Below are 20506 nucleotides of genomic sequence, written 5' to 3' on the forward strand. Positions count from 1 at the left end.
TGGGGTGACCAGTCCAGGGGGACCCAGGGGACAAGGATGGAGTGACCAACACAAGGGGTGGCCCAGGGGACAAGGATGGGGTGACCAGTCCTGGGGGTGACCCAGGGGACAAGGATGGGGTGACAAGTCCAGGGAGTGACCCAGGGGACAGGGATGGGGTGACCAACACAAGGGGTGACCCAGGGGACAAGGATGGGGTGACCACCCCCCAGGGAGTGACCCAGGGGACAAGGATGGAGTGACAAGTTCAGGGGATGACCCAGGGGACAAGGATGAGGTGACCAGCCCTGGGGGTGACCCAGGGGACAAGGATGAGGTGACAAGTCCAGGAGGTGACCTCAGCCACCATCAACAGCTCAGGAGCTCGGGAATGACAAGGAACACCCACCACGGGTGACCAAAGCCCCTTGAGATGCCACCAAACCACACCACTTCCCACAGAGGAAGGACAGACGTCCCCCAGGGCACCCTCTGTCACCCCTCCAACCCCACTTCCTGGGGATCCCCTCCCTGGGGCTGCCCAGGACCAGTTTGGCCAGTGGGACAGGATGGGAACCGGGGTGTCACCGCTGTCACCAGCTGTGGGGTGACACAGCCAGGCCCTGCCCATCCGGGCCATGAGTGAGCAGTCACCCAAAAAAAAAAAAAACACACCAAAGGGGACAATTAACCCCCAGGGGGGAGGAGGAAGGGAGGGGGAGCAGGAGGAGGTGGCCACATCCAGCAGCCCAAACGTGTCCCTCAGGCTCCCCAGAAAGCTTTGAAAAACCCACCAAAACGAGACGAAATTCCCCCTCTCAGTCACCTCAAAGGCTTTCCTCTCCAACTGATGGCGCTTCTCAGCCTCCTGCAGCCTCCTGAGGAGCCTCCTGGCCGTCTGCTGGAGCGTCTCCACGTCCTGGCTGGAGCAATCCTCCTCCTCCTCCTGGGCAGGGATGAGTTGGGAGGCACCAAAGGGTGTCCCCCACCCCACCCCACCCCATCCCAGTGTGGGTGACACCCCTGCCCCACTCCTGTCCTGGTCTCCCACGCTCCCAAGCAGCAGCTTCAGGATCCTCTGGTGGCATTCCCAGCCCTTGTTTCGGAGGAGGCCACTTGGGCAACCTGAAACCCAAAGGGAGGCCCAGCCCAAAAATGCCAGCCCGGAGCATCCGGGTCGGATTGGGGGGGGATCCCCAATCCAAAGGTCTTTTCCAGCCTCAGGGATTCCAGGATCCTGGGATCTGCCCCAGCCCAGCGGAAGGAGGGAGAGCTGGAGGGATGTTCAGTGAGATCCCTGGTGCTAAAAATCCCCCCCAAAAAGTGCATTTTTAGATCTAAAATGGGGCCTCTCCCCATCTCTGAGCTGACCCTGTTTGCTGCAGGATCAATTCAACCCAACACTCCCCAAAATCATGGGATGTTTGCTTGGAAGGGGCTTCTCAGGGCCACCAAACCTCATCCCACCCATCACCTGGAACATTCCCCCCTTTTTTTTTCCCCTTTTTTTCCATACCTGCTCCTGCCAGGAGTCCCCCCGGAGCCTCTCGGGGCAGGACCAGCTCCCGTTCTGCTGCTCCAGCACCACCTGCACGACCCAAGGATGGCAGGATGGCACCTCCAGGCCACTCCAAACCTCCTCCAGGGGGGGTTTTCTGCCAACAACCAGCCTGGGAAGTGGGGGTTGGATCCACCACAAACACCCTCTGGAGCGTTTTCCTGAGGGGGGGGGGGTCCCCTCAGCCCCCAACAAATCCATCAGGGGGGTTGGTTACGGATAACACAGCCCTGCTGCTCCAGGAGGGGTTGCAGGGGAGGCAGCTGGTCCATGAGGGCCAAAATTTACGAGGGGAGAGAGGAGGGAGGGAGAGGAAGGAGGAGGAATTGAGAGGAGGAATCAAGAGGAACAAGGAGGAATCAAGAGGAGGAATCAAGAGGAGGAATTAAGAGAAAGGAGGAGGAATCAAGAGGGATGAGGAGGAATCAAGAGGAGGAATTGAGAGGGATGAGAAGGAATTGAGAGGAGGAATTAAGAGAAAGGAGGAGGAATCAAGAGGAGGAATCAAGAGGAGGAATCAAAAGGAATGAGGAGGAATCCAAAGGAGGAATGAAGAGCAATGAGCAGGAATCAAGAGGAATGAGGAGGAATCAAGAGGAGGAATCAAGAGGAACGAGGAGGAATCAAGAGGAACGAGGAGGAATCAAGAGCAATCAGAAGGAATCGAGGGAAAATGATGGGGGGGGTGAAAATTATAAGGGGGAAATCAGGAGAGATCAAGAGATAAATCGAGATAAATCAATGCAAATCCGAATCAGAGGGAGGAAATAAAGGAGTTCTCTGGAGATTGGCCTGGTTGCTCACCAATTGTCACCTCAGAGGGGACCCTGAAGCCCCTGGTTGTCCCCAAACCCCTTCCCTGCCATCGATCACCTGGATGCCACCAAACTGGTGCCACCAAACTGGTGCCACCACCACCACTGGTCTGTTTTTGCCCATGCAAAAATCAACTCCCCAGCTCAACAGGTCCTAAAACAGGCCCTTTTAAACCCAAATTCCTGCTTCTCCCAGAGCCGCTGGAAAGCCGGGATCGGGAATCGGGATCGGAGGAGCCAAAAGCCCCAGGAATGGGATGAAAGGGCTGAGATAAGGGTTGGGTTGGCAACACCCCGGAGCAGCCCCGGGCAGGAGGCAGCGGGAACAGACTGTTTTTCTTTTTGGGAAAGGTTTTTTTTTTTTTTTTCTGGCACAGGAGTCGGAAGGATGAGTAAAAAATCCGGGGAGACGCCCTCCCAGATCAACCCCCCCCCCCGGGGCTCAGGAACGCCTGAGAGGAGCTTAATTTGAGCTTAAATTGAATTTAAATTGATTTATTTATTTATTCCCCCTCCCCAGTTTTTTTTTTTTAAGGCCAAGCTGCCCAGCACGAGACATGCTCCCACTTCCAAATTTAAATTTAATAATTTCCCCTTTCCTCCTTTTTTTTAAAATTTTTTTTAATAAGGCCAAACTGCCCATCCCAAAGACATTCTCCTCCTCTTAAATTTAAATTATTTCCCCTTTTCCCACATGCTGAAAGGCCAAAGTGCCCAGCCCGGGAGAGGCTCCCCCATCCAAATTTATTTATTTCCCATTTATTTCCCACGTTTTTAAGGCCAAGCCCAGCCCCAGGACCCGCTCCCACTTCCAAAACCATTCCCAGCGGGAGCCGAAAAACGGGTTAAAATTCCCGGGGCCGCCTCCTCCTCCTGCAGTTCCCTTTGGGAGCCGCGACATTCCAAGGAAACTGCCTTTTAACCGGTCCGGGGCCGCACCCGGGAGCGCCTTGGGGGGAAAAGGCACCGCAATTCCCGAGCAATTCCCGAGCAATTCCCGCCCCAGAGCCCGGCAATTAGTCAGGCGGGACTAATTGATGGCCTCGATTAGAGCGGGAGAGGAGAGTCAACAAACTCCCAAGGGAATCCCAGGATGGGAATTACCTCGGGATGCTCCCTTTGGGATGGGAATTCCCTTCCCCGACCACCCCCCCCATCCCTCCTCGGCCGGGAATTCCGGGAATTACCTCCTGGATGTAGCGAACTTGGCTCTTGACCTGCGTCACCTTCTCCTCGTGGTTTGTGCCACCCTCGGCTCGGGCTTTGAGATAAACCTGCCCAGAGAGGCTCAGACTTAAAATAAACCTTGCCCAGAGTGTCCCAAATCCATCCCAAGGATCCCATCCCGAGGATCTCGTCCCCAGGAACCTTCTCCACGCCGTTTTTCCCCCCCTCTGATTGAAACATTCTTGGAGGTTTTTAGACCTAACCTTGATTTCAAGCTTAAATTTAAGCTTGCTTTTAGGCTCCCTGAAAGGCTTTTCCCAGACCATCCTCAGTGGGGGGGTTTAGTTTAAATTTTAAGTCCAACTTCAGGCTCCCTGAAAGGCTTTTCAAGATCATCCCGTTTAAATTTTAAGTTGAGCTTTGGAGCCCCTGAAAAGCTTTTCGAGATCACCCTCAATAGAGGGGGGTTAATTTAAATTTTGAGTTTTAGACTCCTTGAAAAGCTTTTTCCAGATCATCCTCAATAGGGGGTTTAATTTAAATTTTAAGTCGAGCTTCAGACCCCTTGAGAGGCTTTTCCAAGATCATCCTCAATAGGACTTTAATTTAAATTTTAAGCTGAACTTGAGCCTCCCTCAAAGCCTTTCTCCAGGCTGTCCTCTCCCCCAGTTTTTATTGTCATTTTAAACCTCCCCAAATCCCCCCACACACACCTTGAGCTGCTTCTCCCACCACAACCCCCCCCTCTCTCCCCTCTTTTTTTTCCCCAGCCCCAAAACCTTGATGATCTCCTCGTCCCCCTCGTTGGACTTGACGCACTCCGAGGCCAGGGCGTGCCCGTTGCTGGATTTGTTGGCCACCATGGCGTAGGCTTTTCCCACCGGCTGGGGGGGGTGGAATTGATTAGTGAATCCCCCTAAAAAATCCCTGTTGTCCATCCCCAGAATTTCCCCCCCACACCCCTTGGAATTCCACCCACCTTCTGCTTGGCCTGCTCGCGCCGCTCGCCCGGCAGCTCATGGGGCAGCGTCAGCCGCAGCACCTTCACGCTCTCCTGCAAGTTAGAGGGTCCATTTTTCAATTTAGAGGTTAATTTGAGGTGTAAGTCAAACTTTTGGCCTCCTGGAGGTGGTTTTTTATCCCCCCCACCCACCAGGTTGGTGTCCCACAAGATGCTCCCCCCCCCTCCTGAGCTGGGGAGCTCAGAGCGGATCCTGCTGGGATAAAAGGGTGGATCCTGCTGGGATTAAAGGACTGGATCTTCCTGACATTAAAGGGGTGGATCCTTTTGGGATTAAAGGGGTGGATCCTCCTGAGATTAAAGGAGAGGATCCCGCTGGGATTAGAGTGAATCCTGCTGGGATCTGATGAGCGAATCCCACCGGGATTAAAGGAGCGATCCAGGACAAGGCCATGGATCCAACCCCCTCCCTGGGGACTGGAGGATCCAAGGCTGAGCTGATCCAAGGCCAGGGAGTTTGGAGCAACCTGCTCCAGTGGAGGGTGTGCCCCTGGCAGAGGGGGGGGTGGAACTGGGGGGGCTTTTTTAAGGCCCTTCCAACCCAAACCATTCCACGATCCCACAACCCCAAGAGCTGTGCCACGAGAGGTGCCCCCCACACCCGGCACCCAGCGGGACTTCAGGCCAAAGATGCTTTTTTTGGCACCCAAAAAAGCGCTCCAAACCCCTTCCCCCTGACGGATCCTGCTTGGGAAAGACCCCCAAATCCCGGAGCTGGATCCGTGGATGGATCCCTGCCCTGGGATCATCCCTGCCCTGGGATCGCGCCCGGGCCACGCCTGGGCCACGTCACCCCCTCCAAAGGCACCGGCCGGGTGTTCCCGCCTCCCCCCCTTCCAAAGCTCCTCCAAGTCTCAACAAGCCGAGTTTGTTTCCCAAATCCAATCCTTTTGCTCCCACAAATCCCGGCTCCGACGGATCTCACTGCCAGGTCCTTTCCCATCCCTCCCCTCTTGTTTATTTATCCCCCCGGGAAAGCTTCGCTCGGGATCTGCTCCCGCTCACCGACATCATCAAACCCTTTAACCGGATGTTGTCGGGAAGGTTTTCCTGCAGGGAATGTTTTCCCGGGGCGAAGTCGGAAAATTCGGGCGGGAGCAGCCGGGTTAGGAACGCTCCATGGGTTTGAGGGGATTCTGGAGGGGGTTTGGGGGGGAAATTTTGGGATTTGTGGGGGGGGTTTAGGGAAGGTAAAGGGTTCAGGGCACCACTCAGCATCTTCCTGCTGTCAGAATCCAGCGGGATTCAGGGAAAGGCCTCCCCAGCACATCCTTACTCTCCTGGCTTTGTTCACAAGCACCGGGATCCCCACATTCCCAACTCCAAGGAAACCTCCTCTCTGCCAGGGAAAGGTTCCCCCTGATAAGGGAACAAGCACCGAGCGATTTCCATCCCTGCAGCCAAAACTTCCCGGGGCCCCCCCGGCACGTGGGTGCTTCCCACCCCCCCCCCCCAAAAAAAACCAAACCTCCCCAAACCTGCTCCTGGATTAATCCCACCACTAAAACCGGCACCAAAGCTCGGCTCGACCGGCCAGGAAACCACCCATGCAAATCCCAGCTCCCAAATCCTCCTCCAGGCTGCTTTTGGGAGAAGCAGCTGCTCCCAGTGCCGAGCTGGAGCTTCCCCAGGTCCCGAATCCCGCCGGGATCAGATCCACAGGGACTCCCTGCCCCGCTCCCATCCCTCAAATCCAGCACTCAGCTCCCGCTTCCAGCCCTGGAGCGGAGGGGGAGGTGGATTTGGGGCCTCCTCCATTGTTTTCCAGGGAAGCAGGACACTTTTCCAAGGTGCTGGGAAGACGATGGAGTGCTTGGCAGAACCCACCTTGGATGGAAAACCCTTCTTTAACCTCCCCCCCCAGCTGGGCATCCCAGGAGTTATTCCAGCCTGGCTCTGTGTGTGTTTACAGCTTCCACTCGGGAATTAACTGGGATGGGAAGAGTTTGGCCAGGTCTGGGCTGCAGGGAAGCTCCAGCACTTGGAGGTTTTTTCGGCAGGAAACTCCTGCCCAGCACCCCTTTGAGGAGGCATTCCCAAAATCCCAACACCCACAAGAGCTGAATCCCGCGGGAATGAGGGCAGCTGGGTTAGGATTTCGGGAATTCCGAAGCCAATTTTAAAAATGTTTCGGCCTGTTCTGCACCACCCAACCCGGCTGGAGGGAGAGACGCCAGGGAAGAGGGAACCCCACGAACCCAAATCACATCCCAGGCCCCACGGCCGGCGATCCCAAATGTTTTGCAACCCTCGGGAAGGTCCGTCCGTCTGTCTGTCCCGCCCGGAACAGGCCTGACCTGAGCCGGAGGGGGGAGGTGTTTAATCTCCGAGGATCAGCAGCCGGAATTTTGGGGGATCGCCGGCGCTGGAAGCCTCTCTTATCTCCCCAAACCCCATTAACCACCGAGCCCAACGCCGCGATCGCTCCTTATAAGGCCGGGAAAAGCTGCCGGGAATGAGGAATCTCCTAAAGGAGACTCAGAGCTGAGTCACCCGCGGAGCCGGCACGGGGCAAGGCGGCCCAAACTCTCTATTTTTTTTTGGGGGGGGGGATCCCTCCGGTCCGACCCGTTCCCCCCAAAACCGGGCACCTCTCCCGGGCAGCGCCGCCGGCTTTGCCCCATCCCCGGCGATCGGGGCGCCAGGACGGCGCGGGGCCGGTTTTTGGGGCGCCGCCAGCCCCACCCAGGGCCCGGCCCGGCCGCGGACGGCGCCGGGGAAAACCCGAGGACGAGGAAGAGAAAAATCGGGAGGATTTGGCTCAAAGAGAGAGGGGGGGAAGGAGGAGCTGCCGGTTGTTCCCGTCGCCCCTTCTCCAACACCACCATCAGCCCTGCCCGGCAGCCGCTCGAGGGGCGCGTTGCCCCCACAAAAGGAGGTTTTTTTGGGGCCGGCCCGATGGCTCCACGGCACCATGTGCCGGCTGGCATTCCCGGGATCCCTCTGGAAGCGCTTCCCGGGATCTCTCCCCGAGCGCGGTGGGGGAAGGTGGGACCCCCCCCCTCCCAAATCCCCTGCGAGCGCCGGGGGTCCCTCGGGGGTCGCTCGGGGGGGATGGTGGGCGCAACCCCGACCCCCCCCACGGGGGAAGGCGGGGCCGCAGAGCCCCCCGTGGACCCCACGAAGCTCCACAAGGCGAAGGGGGGTGGATCGGGGCGGGGGTGGGCACCCACATCCCCCTCCCCAACCGCGGGGTCCCGGGAGGGGGGATCGGGAGAGATCGGGGGTGGTCCCGGGGGTGGCGTGGGGGGATCGGGAGGGGGGTCCTCACCGGGCTCTCGCCGTGGGGCCGCACGTCCAGCACCGCGCACCAACCCTTCAGCCCGTTCATGGCCCCGCCGAGACTGCCCGGCCGCGACCCACGGCCCGCCCGCCTATAGGGGACACGCCCGTCTCGAGGGGACACGCCCACCCACGGGGGGACACGCCCAGCACAGGTACCCGCCCGTGGGGCGGCCGCGCCCACAGCGTTTTAGTCACGCCCACCCGTGACGGCCGCGCCCGTCGCATCCCCAGGTGACAAAGGCCGGATCCGGGTGTGCCAAAACCGCGCTGGAACCTGTGCCAAACCTGTGCCAAACCTGTGCCAAAACTGTGCCAAAACTGTGCCAAAGCGCGGTCTAGCAATGCCAAAGCCGTGCCCGGCCGTGCCAAAGCTGTGCCACAGCTGTGCCAGTGCCGCGCCATGACCAGCCTGGCTGTGCCAAACCTGTGCCAAAGCCATCCCGAGCCCTGCCAAAGCCGTGCCAATGCCAGGCCGAGCCCTGCCAAAGCGGTGCCAATGCCAGGCCGAGCCACGCTCAGCCATACCCAGCCGTGCCAAAGCCACGTTTAGCCAGGCCCGGCTGTGCCAAATTCACCTCGAGCCGCGCCAGAGCCGGGCCAAAGCCCTGCCCAGCCGTGCCAAAGCCATGCCAACCCACCCCCAGCCCCTCCACCCCCCCCTTCCCCCGAGCCCTGTCCCCCCTCTCCGGCCTCACCAAACCGAGCTGTGCGGGTCGTGGCGATGCCGATGCCGCGCCAAAGCGCGCCGAGCTGTGCCAAGGCGCCCCAAACCGTGCCAGGGGCTGGCTCCCCACCCCCCGGGCCCGTTTGGCACGGGGGGGCCAGCCCAGCGCGCCCACCCACGGGGTCAGCCGCCACATCCCGTGTCCCCGTCCGTGTCTCCGCGCGGCGCGGGTGGCCCGGGAGTGCCAGCTCGGTCCTGCCGCGGGCGGTAATTGCCACATAGCCGTGCCATGAGCTCAGCCGGCCCCGGGCTCGGCAGGGCCGGGGCCACGTTCCAGCCCCGTGCGGTCACCGGGGCCACGCTCCGGCCCCGGGCTGGGGACACGCTGGGGACGCCCCGGCCTGGCCCGGCCCGGCCCGGCCCGGAGGGGGGTTTGGGGAAAAGCGGGATCGGCTGTGGGGTGGAGGATGTGGCTCCCTCAGGGCCCGGCAAAGTCAAGAACCGCCAAACTCCGGCCGCGCTCTGTGCCCTGGCAGTGCCACAGCCGTGCCACCTCCTCCCTGCGGGCACCCCTGAGCCCCCCCCTGCCCCTCAGCGCCCACGGGGGGGACACCGAGCCACGGAGCCGCCAGCGGGCACCCCGAGGCGGAGGGTGTGGCCGGAGGGTGACCCCGTCCCCGCCACGCGTGGCCGGGAGGAGCCGAGGGCGGCAGGACCGGTCGTGCCGGTCCCGGGGAAACCGCAGCGGGGCCGCCGTGGGTGCGGGGCGGGTGCCCCGAGGGGTGGAGGGGTGTGTGGGGAAGGGGGGGACGCGGTGACAAGGCCAGCGCTGGGCAGGAAGGGTGGGGGGGGGGGGGGGGGGGGGGGGGGGGGGGGGGGGGGGGGGGGGGGGGGGGGGGGGGGGGGGGGGGGGGGGGGGGGGGGGGGGGGGGGGGGGGGGGGGGGGGGGGGGGGGGGGGGGGGGGGGGGGGGGGGGGGGGGGGGGGGGGGGGGGGGGGGGGGGGGGGGGGGGGGGTGGCACTGGTGGCACCGTGTCGTTCCTTCCCCACCGGATGCATCCCGAGTAAACAGCCCCGGGATTTGGGAAGGATTTGGGAAGGACTTGGGAAGGATTTGGGAAGGGAAACTGAGGCAGCCACGCCGGGTTTGGGAGGGTGTCGTGTGTGTCCCCCCCCCTCACCCCCGGGGACGGTGCCAGCTCGGGCCCTGCTCGAGGCCACGAGGGGAACTGCGGGAAGCACCTGCCAATCAACGCTAATTAGCAACTGGCAGGGCTCCCGTGCTCGTTAATTAGCGATAACAAGGGTTTATCTCCAGGCCAGAGGAGAAGCAGCGGAACCAGGAAGGTTCCCCGGGACCACGAGGCGTTAAAATGCGGGGGTTTATTTAAAACAGCGCTTGGGGGGGGCTGCATAGAAAAATAAACGGGGGGGGACCCCACCCGGGGGGATCCCCAGATGCCCCCACAGGACCCTGAACCCCCCCCAGGGTGTCCTGGTCACCCAGGGCACAGCAGGGACAGTGAGCAGGTCCCCCCAACCCCCCAAAACCCACGGTGCAAACACGCCCTGAGACCCGTACGAAGATGAAGAGCTGAGAACAATGTCCATTTGGGGGGGGGGATCTCCCCAGGGGGGGTTCCCAGGGGGGTTCCCACCCTCCTTCCTTCATGCCCTCGGAAGAGTTTCTCCTCGAGCAGCAGCAGCAGCAGCAGCGGCAGCAGCACCCACGTCGTCAGCAGGAGCTGGTTTGGAGGTTGGGCTCGTTGAGCAGGGAGGCGATGGAGGAGGGGCCGTAGGCGCTGTCGAACTCCTCGTCCGAGCTCAGCTGGTCGTCCTGCAGCGAGGAGGAGTCGGCGGCCGAGCGAGCCGCTTTGCGCCTGGAGACGAGACGGGGGAAAAAAAAAAACCGGGCTCGTCCCTCTCTCCCTCCCCTCCTCCTCCTCGCCTTGGATCCAGGATCCCAGGCTTTTTTGGGGGGCCCGGCTTCCCCTCACCAGGCCTCCTTCTCCAGCGCCTTGACGCGGTTCTGCAGCTGCTCGTTGAGCTCGTGCTGCTCCTCCAGCTCCCGCTGCGCCTTTTTCCGGGCGCCCTCCAAGCGCTCGATCTCCTCCTCGGCCTCGTCCACCTGGCGCTTCAGGGCCTTCACCCGCAGGCTCAGCTGCCAATCCCAAGGGGTTAGGGCGGGGAGGGGTCGTCCCCCTTCATCCCCAAGCCCCCTCAGGGGGTTCCATCCAGTCCCCACCCCCAACCTGGTCCTTCTGGTTGCTGACGCTCTGCCGCTCGTCGTCGATCTGGATGGTGAGTTCCTTCACCTTCCTCTCCAGCTTGCGGTTGGAGGAGAGCAGGGCGTTCTTCTCCCTGGGGAAGAGCGAACAGGGGTGGATTGGCCCCCACTGAGGAAGGGGAAAACACCCCTAAAATCGGGAATTCAAACACCCCTAAAAGGGTCTCCCCCCCTCCCAGTACCTCTCCTCCGCCTGCAGCTGGTCCTGCAGCTCCTCCAGCCGCGCTTCCAGCTGGGACACGTTGCTGCTGGGCCTGTGCTGCCCCTCAGAGCTGGCCAGGCGGTTCTTCAGCTCCTTGTTCTGTAAAATCCAATCCAACACCCCCAAAATTATCCCTGGCACCCCCTCCCCTCCCTCTTCTTCCTCCCCACCCTCCCCCCTCCTCTCCTGGCTGGGCGGGGAAGCTCCCAGGCCTGGCTTATGTAAAGCCAGCGGTGAGTCAGGGCCCAGAAAGCCTTTTCCAAGGAGGAGCCGCCACCAGCAGGGTTATATAACAGCAATTAACGTGTTGGCACCGGCCTGGGCACGAGGAGAGGCCGGAGGGGACCGGGATGTACTGGGATGTACTGGGATACGCTGGGGCGTTACAGCCCCGCGACGCTCATCCCCCCCCTTTACCTCCCCAGTTCCTGCTCCTAAATCCTGAAAATTCCACCCCCTCCCCCCCCAAATTCAACCACACCACACCCTCCCCCACCAAATCCCAACTGCTGGGTGTTTCCTGTTTCTCTTGGAAGTGGCAATTCCCACTCAGGGAGGTCGATGCCCAGCTTGTTGGGAGCACAATTCCCAGAATAAGCAGGAGGGTGGGAAGCGCAGGGTGGGGGGAAGGAGGGAATTCCACAGGGAAAGGCACTCTGGGAGGTGGCAGAAAGCTCCAAGGGTGGGGGGAATGGGAATCACAGGATCCTAGAATGAAGTGGGTTGGAAGAGACCTCCGAGATCATCCAAGTCCAACCCTCGATCCAACCCCAAGGAAGGAGGGACGGGATAAATCCAGAACGTGGAGGAGGAACGATTTTCCAGCAGGGAACACGGCCTCCCTCCCTCCCTCCCTCCCTCCCAGGGATGCTCCAAGATGCTTTTCCCTGGACAAAGGGCCCATCCAGCTGGATCCCTCCCTCCCTCCCTCCCTCCCATCCATCCCATCCATCCCCACCTGCCGCTCCAGCGACACTTTGTCACATTCCAGGTCCTGCCGGCTGGAGCGTTCCTGGAGCAGCTCTGCCCGCAGCTGGTCGATCTGGGAACAGGGACATTGTTCCAGGGGTTGGATTTGCCACGCCCTTTGCCAGCTGGGACATCAGAGCCACCGGAATTCCTCTCTTGTTTGGTTTGGTTTGGGTTTTTTTTTTTCCCCTAAACTCGTATAATTCCCATTCATCCCCAAACTTTTCCAAGGCCATCATTCCCACTGCATTCAGTGTCTGGTTAACGGGGTGGTAATTCCAGTGTTATTCCCGAGTTATCCCGAGGATTCCCGAGTTATCCCGGCTCTTCCCGCCCTACCTGGTCCCTGCTCCGGTTGACCCGCTCCGTCAGCAGCTCCACCGTGCTCCTCTCCTCATCCAGCTCCACTTCCAGCCGCTTGGACTTCTCCTGCAAAAAGATTTGGGATGAAAAGGGATCAGCCTGAGCTGCAGGAGGGGAAAAGGGGAAGCAGGAATTCCGGAGGAAAGGGATCTGCTCCAAAAACGCTTCCGACTCGGAAGGATCTGATGCATCCCAGGGATTCAGGAGAGGGGAAATGCTGGGATGTGAGGCACAGCAGCACCCACCACCCCCGGGGAGGGGGAGAAACCCCCACCCCCAGCCCTGGGGCAGCGGCAGGAAAAGCAGCTGGGCTGGCAACCGATAAAAAAAATCGGGAATCCCATCCCATCCCATCCCATCCCATCCCATCCCATCCCAGCGCTCCCAGGAACGCCAGCCCCGGGCCAGCTCTGCCCCTTGCTGTCAGCACCCAGCACTGCAGGGCCTTGGGAAGGGAAGGGAAGGGGAGGGGAATGGGAGGGGATTTTTTGGGATGCAATCCCCCAAACCTCCAGCGCCTTGGCGTGGCGGGAGCGATCGTCCTGCGAGCGCTTCCTGGCGTCCACCTCCTGCTCCAGGTTGTGCAGGCGCTGCAGCAGCACCTCCTTGTCCAGCACCGCGTCGTCCCGCTCGGCCTGGCTCTCCTGCAGCGCCTGCTTGAGCCGGGACACCTGCAGGGAAGGGCATTTCCCAGGTGAGGGAACGTGGAAAAAGCGGGATGGGATGGGATGGGACGGCCCCGCCTTCCCCCTCAGCGCCCAAACCTCGTCCTGCAGCCGCCCGAGGCTGAACTGCATCTTCTCCACCTCGGCCCCGCGGTCCTTGGCCTGCTTTTGGGAGTCCGTGATCTCCCGCCGCGATTTTTCCTTGAATTCCTCCAGCTGCGACCTCAGGGAGCTCAGGGAGCTCTGGGATTCCGCCGTCATCTGCTCCAGCTGCGGCAGGAGGGGGCGGGTGGCTCAGGAATCCGGTCCTGAGCTGCTGGTGGGCACCCCAGGAGGGAGAAGAATCCCGTGGGAAGTGGGGGAGGGCTCGAGAATGTCGTGGCTGTGGGGCTTGGGAAGGTTTGGGAAGGTTTGGGAAGGTGGGGAAGGGGAAGGGGAAGGGGAAGGGGAAGGGGAAGGGAAAGGGAAAGGGAAAGGGAAAGGGAAAGGGAAAGGGAAAGGGAAAGGGAAAGGGAAAGGGAAAGGGAAAGGGAAAGGGAAAGGGAAAGGGAAAGGATAGGAAGGGAAGGGAATGTTTGGGAAGGGAAGGTTTAGGAAGGGAAAAGAAGGGAAAGGAAGAGAAGGAGAAGGAAAAGGAGAAGGAAACGGAGAAGGAGAAGGAGAAGGAGAAGGAGAAGGAAAAGGAAAAGGAAAAGGAAAAGGAAAAGGAAAAGGAAAAGGAAAAGGAAAAGGAAAAGGAAAAGGAGAAGGAGAAGGAAAAGGAAAAGGAAAAGGAAAAGGAAAAGGAAAAGGAGAAGGAGAAGGAAAAGGAAAAGGAAAAGGAAAAGGAAAAGGAAAAGGAAAAAGGAAAAAGGAAAAGGAAAAAGGAAAAAGGAAAAGGAAGGTTTTCAAGCAGCCCCAGGAGCCCCGACCTCTCTGTTGAGCTTCTCGGTGGTTCGGTCCAGGAGCCGCTTCTGCTCCTCCAGCTCGTTCTTGGAGCGCTTGAGCTGCTCCTTCTGCCGCTGCTCCTCCTGCAGGGACGAGCTCAGGTCCTGGTGCTCCTGTGCCAGCCGTGCCAGGCTCCTCTCGGCCTCCTCCAGCCGCGTCTCCAGGGACCTCTTGGCCAACAGCAGCTCCTGCTCCCGCTCCGTGGCCTCTCCCAGCGACTCCTCCATGTGCCTGCGCTCTGCCTGCGAGGAACGAGCCTTTCCAACCCCTTCCCCGAGCCGGGAAGAGCCCAGGGAAGGTCGGGGGTGGGGGGGGGGGACACCACAAATACCTCCAGTTTGGTGACCTTCTCCTTGAGCCGCACCTGGGAGCCCTCCCAGTTCTCTCCCAGGCGCTCGTACTCCTTCAGCTGCGTCTCCATGCCCAGGAATTTCCTCCTCAGGTCGTCGTTCTGCTCCTGCACTTCCCTCAGGCTGCTCTCCACCGCCTTCCTCGCCTGCTCCGACGCCTCCCGGGCGCTCTCCAGGGACGCCTTGGCCTGGAGTGGGATCGTCCAGGGGGGGTGAATCCATTGGGATGAGCCAACAGCTCCCAGAGCTTTCCCTCTGCTGGGGGCTGGGATCATCCAGGCTGCCCTGGCAGGTTTAGGGGATGCAGCTTTGTCCCACCATCCCAAAACCAAGAAATTTGGGAAGGACCAAGGGGAACCGCTCCCGCTCCCGCTCCCGCGGCTTTTCCCGGCGCTCACCTTCCCGGCCTCGTCCCGCTCCTCCTGCAGCCGCTGCAGGTCCCTGCGGAGCCGCTCCAGCTCCTCATCCCGGCCGGATTCCTTGTCCCTCAGGGCCCCCCTGAGCGCCAGCAGCTCCCTCTCCCGCTCCCTCAGCCGCTCCTCCCCGCCCTGCCGCTCCTCTGCCAGCTCCCGCCGCGCCTCCCGCAGCTCCTGCAGAGGGGCACGGGGAGGGGTCGGGGTCCCCAGGCTGGGGGGGGGACCTTGTCATTTGTCCATTTGTCCATTTACCTTCCTGAGGGCCTCCAGCTCCCCAGGATCCGCGGCGCTGCTCCGGGCCTGATCGGCCTCCTCCCGGACAGCCTGGAAGCGCTCCCGCAGCTCCCGCAGCTCCTCCTCGAACTCCTCCCGCTCCAGCTTCACCTGCAGCAGCCTGGGGAGGGGCAGGGTGAGGCCACCAAACCCAGACAAGTGTCCCAAACCCCTGCTGCCATCACCTTCCTCCTCCTGAAACCAGGAGAGGAGGAGGAGGAGGAGGAGAACCAGCCCCATCCCCGCTCCTGACCCGCTTTTAACAGGGTTTGGAGTGAAATTTACGGATAGACCCGAGCAGATGGACCTCCCCAGGAGCTCCTGGTGGGTGGCCACAGCTGAGCAACACTCACTCCTGCTTGGTGCTCCTGAGCTCGTCTTTGTTCTTCTGGAACATGTCCCGCCAGTGCCCCGTCTCCTCCGCGCTCTCCTCCAGCTCCCGCTGCAGGTTCCTCACCACCGCGCTCACCTTCTGCCTCTCCGACTCCAGGCTGGCTTTATCCTGCGGGGAAGCACCGCCACGGGACGCTCCAGCCCTGTCCAGCAGGGACAGGACCCGGGGGGAGCCCAAAAAAACCGTCTCAGCCCAAAAAAACCGTCTGGGGAGCCCCCAAAACCGTCTCAGACCCACCCCTGCTCAGGATCATTTCAAAGGGGGGGATTTAGGGTCACCCAGCCCCTCCCCAGCACCTCCACCCTGGGGAGGCACCAGCCAGGGCAGATGGATGTTGCAAGGGGGGTGAATTTAGGGCAGGACACAGACCCTGTTTCCAGCTCTGGACCATTTAGAGGGAGGGATTTAGGGACACACTGCCCCCCCCTCAGCCCCCAGACCTGCGAGATGCCCTCCATGCTCCTCCTCAGCTGGTCCATGTCGCTCTGGCACTGCTGCCTGACCCTCTCCAGCTCCCTGTCGTGGGTGGCCACCTCCTCCTTGAGGGCCCCTTTGAGCGCCGTCAGCTCCCGCTCCCGCAGCCGCAGCTGCTCCTCCTGCCGCTGCCTCGAGCTCAGGGCCTCCTCCAGCTCCTCCCGGGCCTCCAGCAGCTCCTGCAGGGCCAGGAGGAGGGGGCTGGGTGGGTGGGATGGAGGGGAGGGGGGATGTTCACCCCCTCCCCGAGGCCACCAGGCTGTACCTTGTACAGGGATTCGGCGTCCGGGGAAGCCCCCGAGCTCCGGCGCAGCCTCTCGAGCTCCCGGCGCGTGGCCAGGAGCTGCTCCTCGCAGTCCCCCAGCCGGCTCTCCACCTGCTCCTTGGAGGATTTCACCTCCTTCAGCCTGGGAAAAAGCCGTGGGAACTCTCAGGGAGCTGCTCTAGGACAGCTCATCCCAGAATGGAAACGGGGGGGGGGGAAGCAATGACCCTCCCACCATCAGCATTGCCACCCCTGGGACAGACAGACAGACACCCCCAACCCCCTCAGGGCAGCTCTTACTCCTGCAAACTCCTCTGCAGCTCCTGGTTTTTCTTCTCCAGAGCCCCCCGGAGCCGTTGGGTCTCCGCTTCAGCCTCCCGGAGCCGGGCAGGGCCACCGGGCAGCTCCAGCTTCTGGCGGAGCTGTGGGAGGAGGGGGACACTGGTGACAGCCCTTCCCTGGGGGGGCTGCTGACCCACTCCCCACCCCGGGGAGGGCATCTGCACCCCAACACCCCCGAGACCACCCAGCAGGGAAATCAGAGTCGGTCTCACCCGGCACCCAAGGGAAAGGGGGGGGGTCAGAGTAGGGGTCTGTTGTGCCTCCCCTCGCCCAGGGATGTAATCTGGGACCCCACATCCCCTCCCCCCAACCTGCTCGGCCTCACCTTGGTCTCCTCGTCGAGTTTCTCCTGCAGCTCCTCCACCTTCCTGGCCAGTTCCCTGTGCTGGGGTTGGGAACACGCCGTGTCCTTGGGGGGCACCTGCAGAGACGCCCCGGGGCTCACTCGGTGGGGTTTGGGGTGCTGCAACCACACATCCCCCCTCCCCAGAACCACCAGGATCCCCCCCCCCAGGAACGGAGCAGCACCGGGACGGCCTCGACTCACCGCCAGTTCCTGCATCTTCTCCAGCAGCCGGGAGGTTTTCCTCTTCAGGGAGACTTCGCTCTCGCTGCTCCTGGGGGTGTTGGATTTGCGGGAAGGAAGCATTTGGGAATGTGTAGGGGGGTGAGGTGACCTTGTCCCTTGTCCCAGTGCTTTGCTGCTCACACCCCTCCCCAAAATCCTGAGCTCAGGGACATCCCCGCTCCCAAATCACCCCCTCCCCTCCCCACATCCCAGCCACGGCCAGTGGGGCTTTGGGAAAGGGACAGGGAATGATGGGACACTCAGGGGGTTCTGGGGGGGGGTCCTGAGGGGCTCACCCCTCCTTCAGGATGCTGTAGATGAGCTCCTTGGGGTGTTCACTGCTGCCAGGCTGGGCCACCTCCCGCTGATCCCGCAGCAGGTCCGGGGTGGATTTGAGCTGCCGGGGGGGATAAAAAAGCTCAACTCCAGCCAGGACAGGAGTCCCCCCCGCACTCCAGAGGGTTAAAGGATCCAGGTCCCCCCTCCCCATACCTGCAGCTCTGCCCGGGTTTTGCTCTGCTCCTCCGCGGCCCGAATTCCCCGCTGGATCTTCATCCCTCCCCCCTCCATCCCCGCGGATCCACGCGGGGGGCTCCGGCTGCCGCCGGGCCCCGCGGGCTGGGGGCGAGTCCCGCGGGTGTCCGGGACATCCCGGTGGGACACGCGGCCGTCCAGGCTCTGGGAGCGCTTCCTCTCGGCCGAGGGGATGCGGCCTCTCCTGGCCGCCCTTCCCCGCTGCTGCTGCACCTTCCCATCGAACTTGCTGATCAGCGAATCCACCGAGGACAGCGGCTTGGTGTCCACGTCCCCTCCGGCCACCTCCGTGTCCGAGCAAGGCTCCTTTCCCGCCGGCCTCGTGGTTTTGTGCCCCGGGGCGATGCCGCCCTTCCCACCGGCCGGGGCCCGCAGCTGCTGCTGATGGATCCCGGGAATTCCGCCGGCCTCGGGCTCGTCCCCGGCGGCGCTCAGCAGGTCCCCGTGGGACTGTGTCCTCCGCAGCTCCTCGCCGGCCACCCTCCTGCCCGCCGCGGCTCGGGGGTCCCGCCGGGAGCCCCCCGAGCCCCCCGGAGCCTCCTCATCAGAAGTGCTGTAGGAGCCGTGCCGGGTCTGCCGCCCCCCCGCGTAGGGGTTCTCCGGCAGGTCCGAGTCGGAGCTGAGGGAGCCCGAGGGCCACGGGGGGGTCGGGTAGGACCCCTCGCTCTTGATCTGCACGCCGAAAGAGTCGCCGCCCTTGTCGCCGCTGTTGAGCACCACGAAGGGCTGGCCGGCGATGCCCTGGACCCGCACGGCCACGCCGTAGGAGCCGGGCTTGCCCCGCGGCTTCGGGGGTCTGCGGGGCTCCTGGAGGTCGTTGATGAAGCGGATCTGCACGCCGTAATCCACGGGGCTCTGCTTCTCCATCCCCGCCGGCCGCTCCATCGCCGCGGGCTCGGCGGTCCTGGGGGGCCGCAGGGAGGAAGGGGTGAGCATTCCCGGCTCGGAGCAGGGTCGGGCAGCGCTTTCCCGGCGGGACGGGAGCCAGAGGACACGCGGTGCCAGCGCTGCGGCGTCCCCAGGACAGGACGGGGACGAGGATTTGCTGTGCCAGCACCGGCAGCGCTCGGCTGCCCGCGGGGGGGACGCCGGGGACGGCGAAACCCCCGCGCCGCACCCGCAGCATCCTCGGCGGAGCCGGAGCCTCCCCCCTGCTCGTCCTGCCCTTGGCGGGGGGATGCGGGGGGAAGCGGCGGTCCCGAGGGCTCCTCGGCCGGGCTCGGCCGCCGCTGCATTCCCGGTTTTTTTTCCGCAGCCCGGCCGCAGCTCCGGGGGCTCCTCATCAGCATCACCCCCCTCCTCCAGCGCCCGGAGGGGCCCTGGTCCCGTGGGGAGGGGACGGAGATGAGCAGTGACATATTGGGAACAGCGTGATGGAACCCTCCCCCCTCGGTCCCGGGGCGATGCGGGACCCACAGGGACCGGCAGGAACGGAGGAGGAGCGGGGAGAGGTGGGGGGTGAGTGATGCAAAAGCCCCAAATCAGCCCCAAATCGCCCCTCCGGCATGGCGCGCCCCCCCCCCAACCCCCCATCCCCCGAGCACCGGCAGCTCCTTTCTGTGCCGAAAATAAATCGGGAGCCACACGAGGCGCCCCGAGCCTCTCCCGCACCCCCCATCACCCCACAGGGTGTCCCGGCGGGACCCCGAACCCGAGTGGGGGTGAAGGGGGTGGGGGGCTGGAACACCCCCCTCGAGCGTGGGGATAAACCAAAAAAAGCAACCCCCCCAAACCACAACCCCCTCCATTCCAGCTGGGAGGCAGGGATGGAGCAGGGATGCGGATGGAGCAGCGGGATCCCAGCACTCAGGGATGGGGATCTCGTGTCCTTGCATCGCCCTCGAGCCCGTGATTCCTCCTGTGCCCACCCCGGGGGGGAAGACGGGGCTGGAGCCGCGGGACGCAGCGTTTTCCAGGGAGTTTGGATCGGGAGCAGAGCCGGGAAGGACGAGCTCTGGCTCTGCCAGCTCCCCACAGCCCCCACTCCGCTCCCACCCCCCCCTGGCCGATCTGGGGGGCAGATCTCTCTGGGATCTGGAATCAACACGAGCCTGTCAGGTGTCCCAAATCCCCCCCCAGCCCCAGGAACGGCAGGTGAAGGATCCCTGGAACCCCAGGAATGGCAGGTGAAGGATCCCTGGAACCCCAGGAATGGCAGGTAAAGGATTCCTGGAACCCCAGGAATGGCAGGTGAAGGATCCCTGGAACCCCAGGAATGGCAGGTGAAAGATTTCTGGAACCCCAGGAATGGCAGGTAAAGGATTCCTGGAGCCCAGGAATGGCAGGTGAAGGATTCCTGGAGCCCAGGAATGGCAGGTGAAGGATCCCTGGAACCCCAGGAATGGCAGGTGAAGGATTCCTGGAACCCCAGGAATGGCAGGTGAAAGATTCCTGGAGCCCAGGAATGGCAGGTAAAGGATTCCCAGAGCCAGCACAGGGGTTGGGAGCAGAGTCCTTGTTCCTGAGCTCGTTATCCTCGCCCGGTGTCGGGATAACGAGCTCAGGACCTGACACCGAACTGGAAACCATCCCCCCCCTCTTCCTCCCCCGAGCCCCTAAATCCCGTCAGAGCCACCCCAGCCCCTCCAGCTGGGAGCAGCAGCACGGGGCACCAACCTGCAGCTGGAAAGCTGGGGCTGGGAAGCGGCTTTGGCAGCGGGTTGGGGATATTCCATGGCCGCCGGTGTCCAAAGTGCAGGCAGTGACGAGTCCCAGCCCTCTCACCTGGCCCTGGGTGGGAACTGGGCGAGCTCTGGGCGCAGCTCCCGCCTCGGGGAGACCTTTGGATGGGCGGTGAGGGGCCGGCAGGGCATCATCCATCCATCCCACGGGCCGAGGGACACGGCTCCGTCCCACCATCCGGCCTGGCACGGGCGGGGGAGCAGGTGGTGGAAAACCGTGGGGGTCGGACACGGTCGGGGGGTGGGGGTGGCACTGGGCTCAATCCCAGCTGGCCAGGAAGAGGATCCACTTATTCCTTTTTTTTTTT

The 20506-nt window shown here is 62.6% G+C and overlaps 2 protein-coding genes across 2 annotated transcripts in view; both read right to left on the reverse strand.

Moving 5' to 3' along the window:
• Nucleotides 1-8685, reverse strand: part of TUFT1 (tuftelin 1) — a 15868-nt gene extending 7183 nt beyond the window's left edge. Inside the window, exons 1-7 of the mRNA XM_027908906.1 lie at nt 8597-8685; nt 7812-7914; nt 4499-4573; nt 4299-4403; nt 3540-3626; nt 1496-1567; nt 806-922 (exon numbers count right to left, since the gene is read on the reverse strand). Of these exons, the coding sequence (XP_027764707.1) occupies nt 806-922; nt 1496-1567; nt 3540-3626; nt 4299-4403; nt 4499-4573; nt 7812-7914; nt 8597-8685 (648 nt within the window). The remainder of the gene's footprint in view (nt 1-805; nt 923-1495; nt 1568-3539; nt 3627-4298; nt 4404-4498; nt 4574-7811; nt 7915-8596) is intronic.
• The window catches only part of CGN (cingulin), a 20963-nt gene extending 689 nt beyond the window's left edge, over nt 1-20274 (reverse strand). Inside the window, exons 1-21 of the mRNA XM_027908907.1 lie at nt 20134-20274; nt 17476-18421; nt 17280-17380; nt 16963-17032; nt 16741-16836; nt 16374-16495; nt 16074-16215; nt 15775-15987; nt 15294-15442; nt 14920-15061; nt 14650-14841; nt 14233-14439; nt 13886-14143; nt 13074-13244; nt 12819-12980; nt 12286-12375; nt 11936-12019; nt 10958-11076; nt 10741-10849; nt 10486-10649; nt 10220-10368 (exon numbers count right to left, since the gene is read on the reverse strand). Coding sequence (XP_027764708.1) covers nt 10224-10368; nt 10486-10649; nt 10741-10849; nt 10958-11076; nt 11936-12019; nt 12286-12375; nt 12819-12980; nt 13074-13244; nt 13886-14143; nt 14233-14439; nt 14650-14841; nt 14920-15061; nt 15294-15442; nt 15775-15987; nt 16074-16215; nt 16374-16495; nt 16741-16836; nt 16963-17032; nt 17280-17380; nt 17476-18421; nt 20134-20192 — 3741 coding nt within the window. The 5' untranslated portion in view covers nt 20193-20274 and the 3' untranslated portion in view covers nt 10220-10223. The remainder of the gene's footprint in view (nt 1-10219; nt 10369-10485; nt 10650-10740; nt 10850-10957; nt 11077-11935; nt 12020-12285; nt 12376-12818; nt 12981-13073; nt 13245-13885; nt 14144-14232; nt 14440-14649; nt 14842-14919; nt 15062-15293; nt 15443-15774; nt 15988-16073; nt 16216-16373; nt 16496-16740; nt 16837-16962; nt 17033-17279; nt 17381-17475; nt 18422-20133) is intronic.
• Between the last annotated feature and the right edge of the window lie 232 nt (nt 20275-20506).

This window comes from Empidonax traillii, unplaced genomic scaffold (assembly GCF_003031625.1).
Source record: "Empidonax traillii isolate 1590-97213 ecotype Southwest subspecies unplaced genomic scaffold, ASM303162v1 scaffold1874:size73997, whole genome shotgun sequence".
In the NCBI taxonomy this organism is placed as follows: domain Eukaryota; kingdom Metazoa; phylum Chordata; class Aves; order Passeriformes; family Tyrannidae; genus Empidonax; species Empidonax traillii.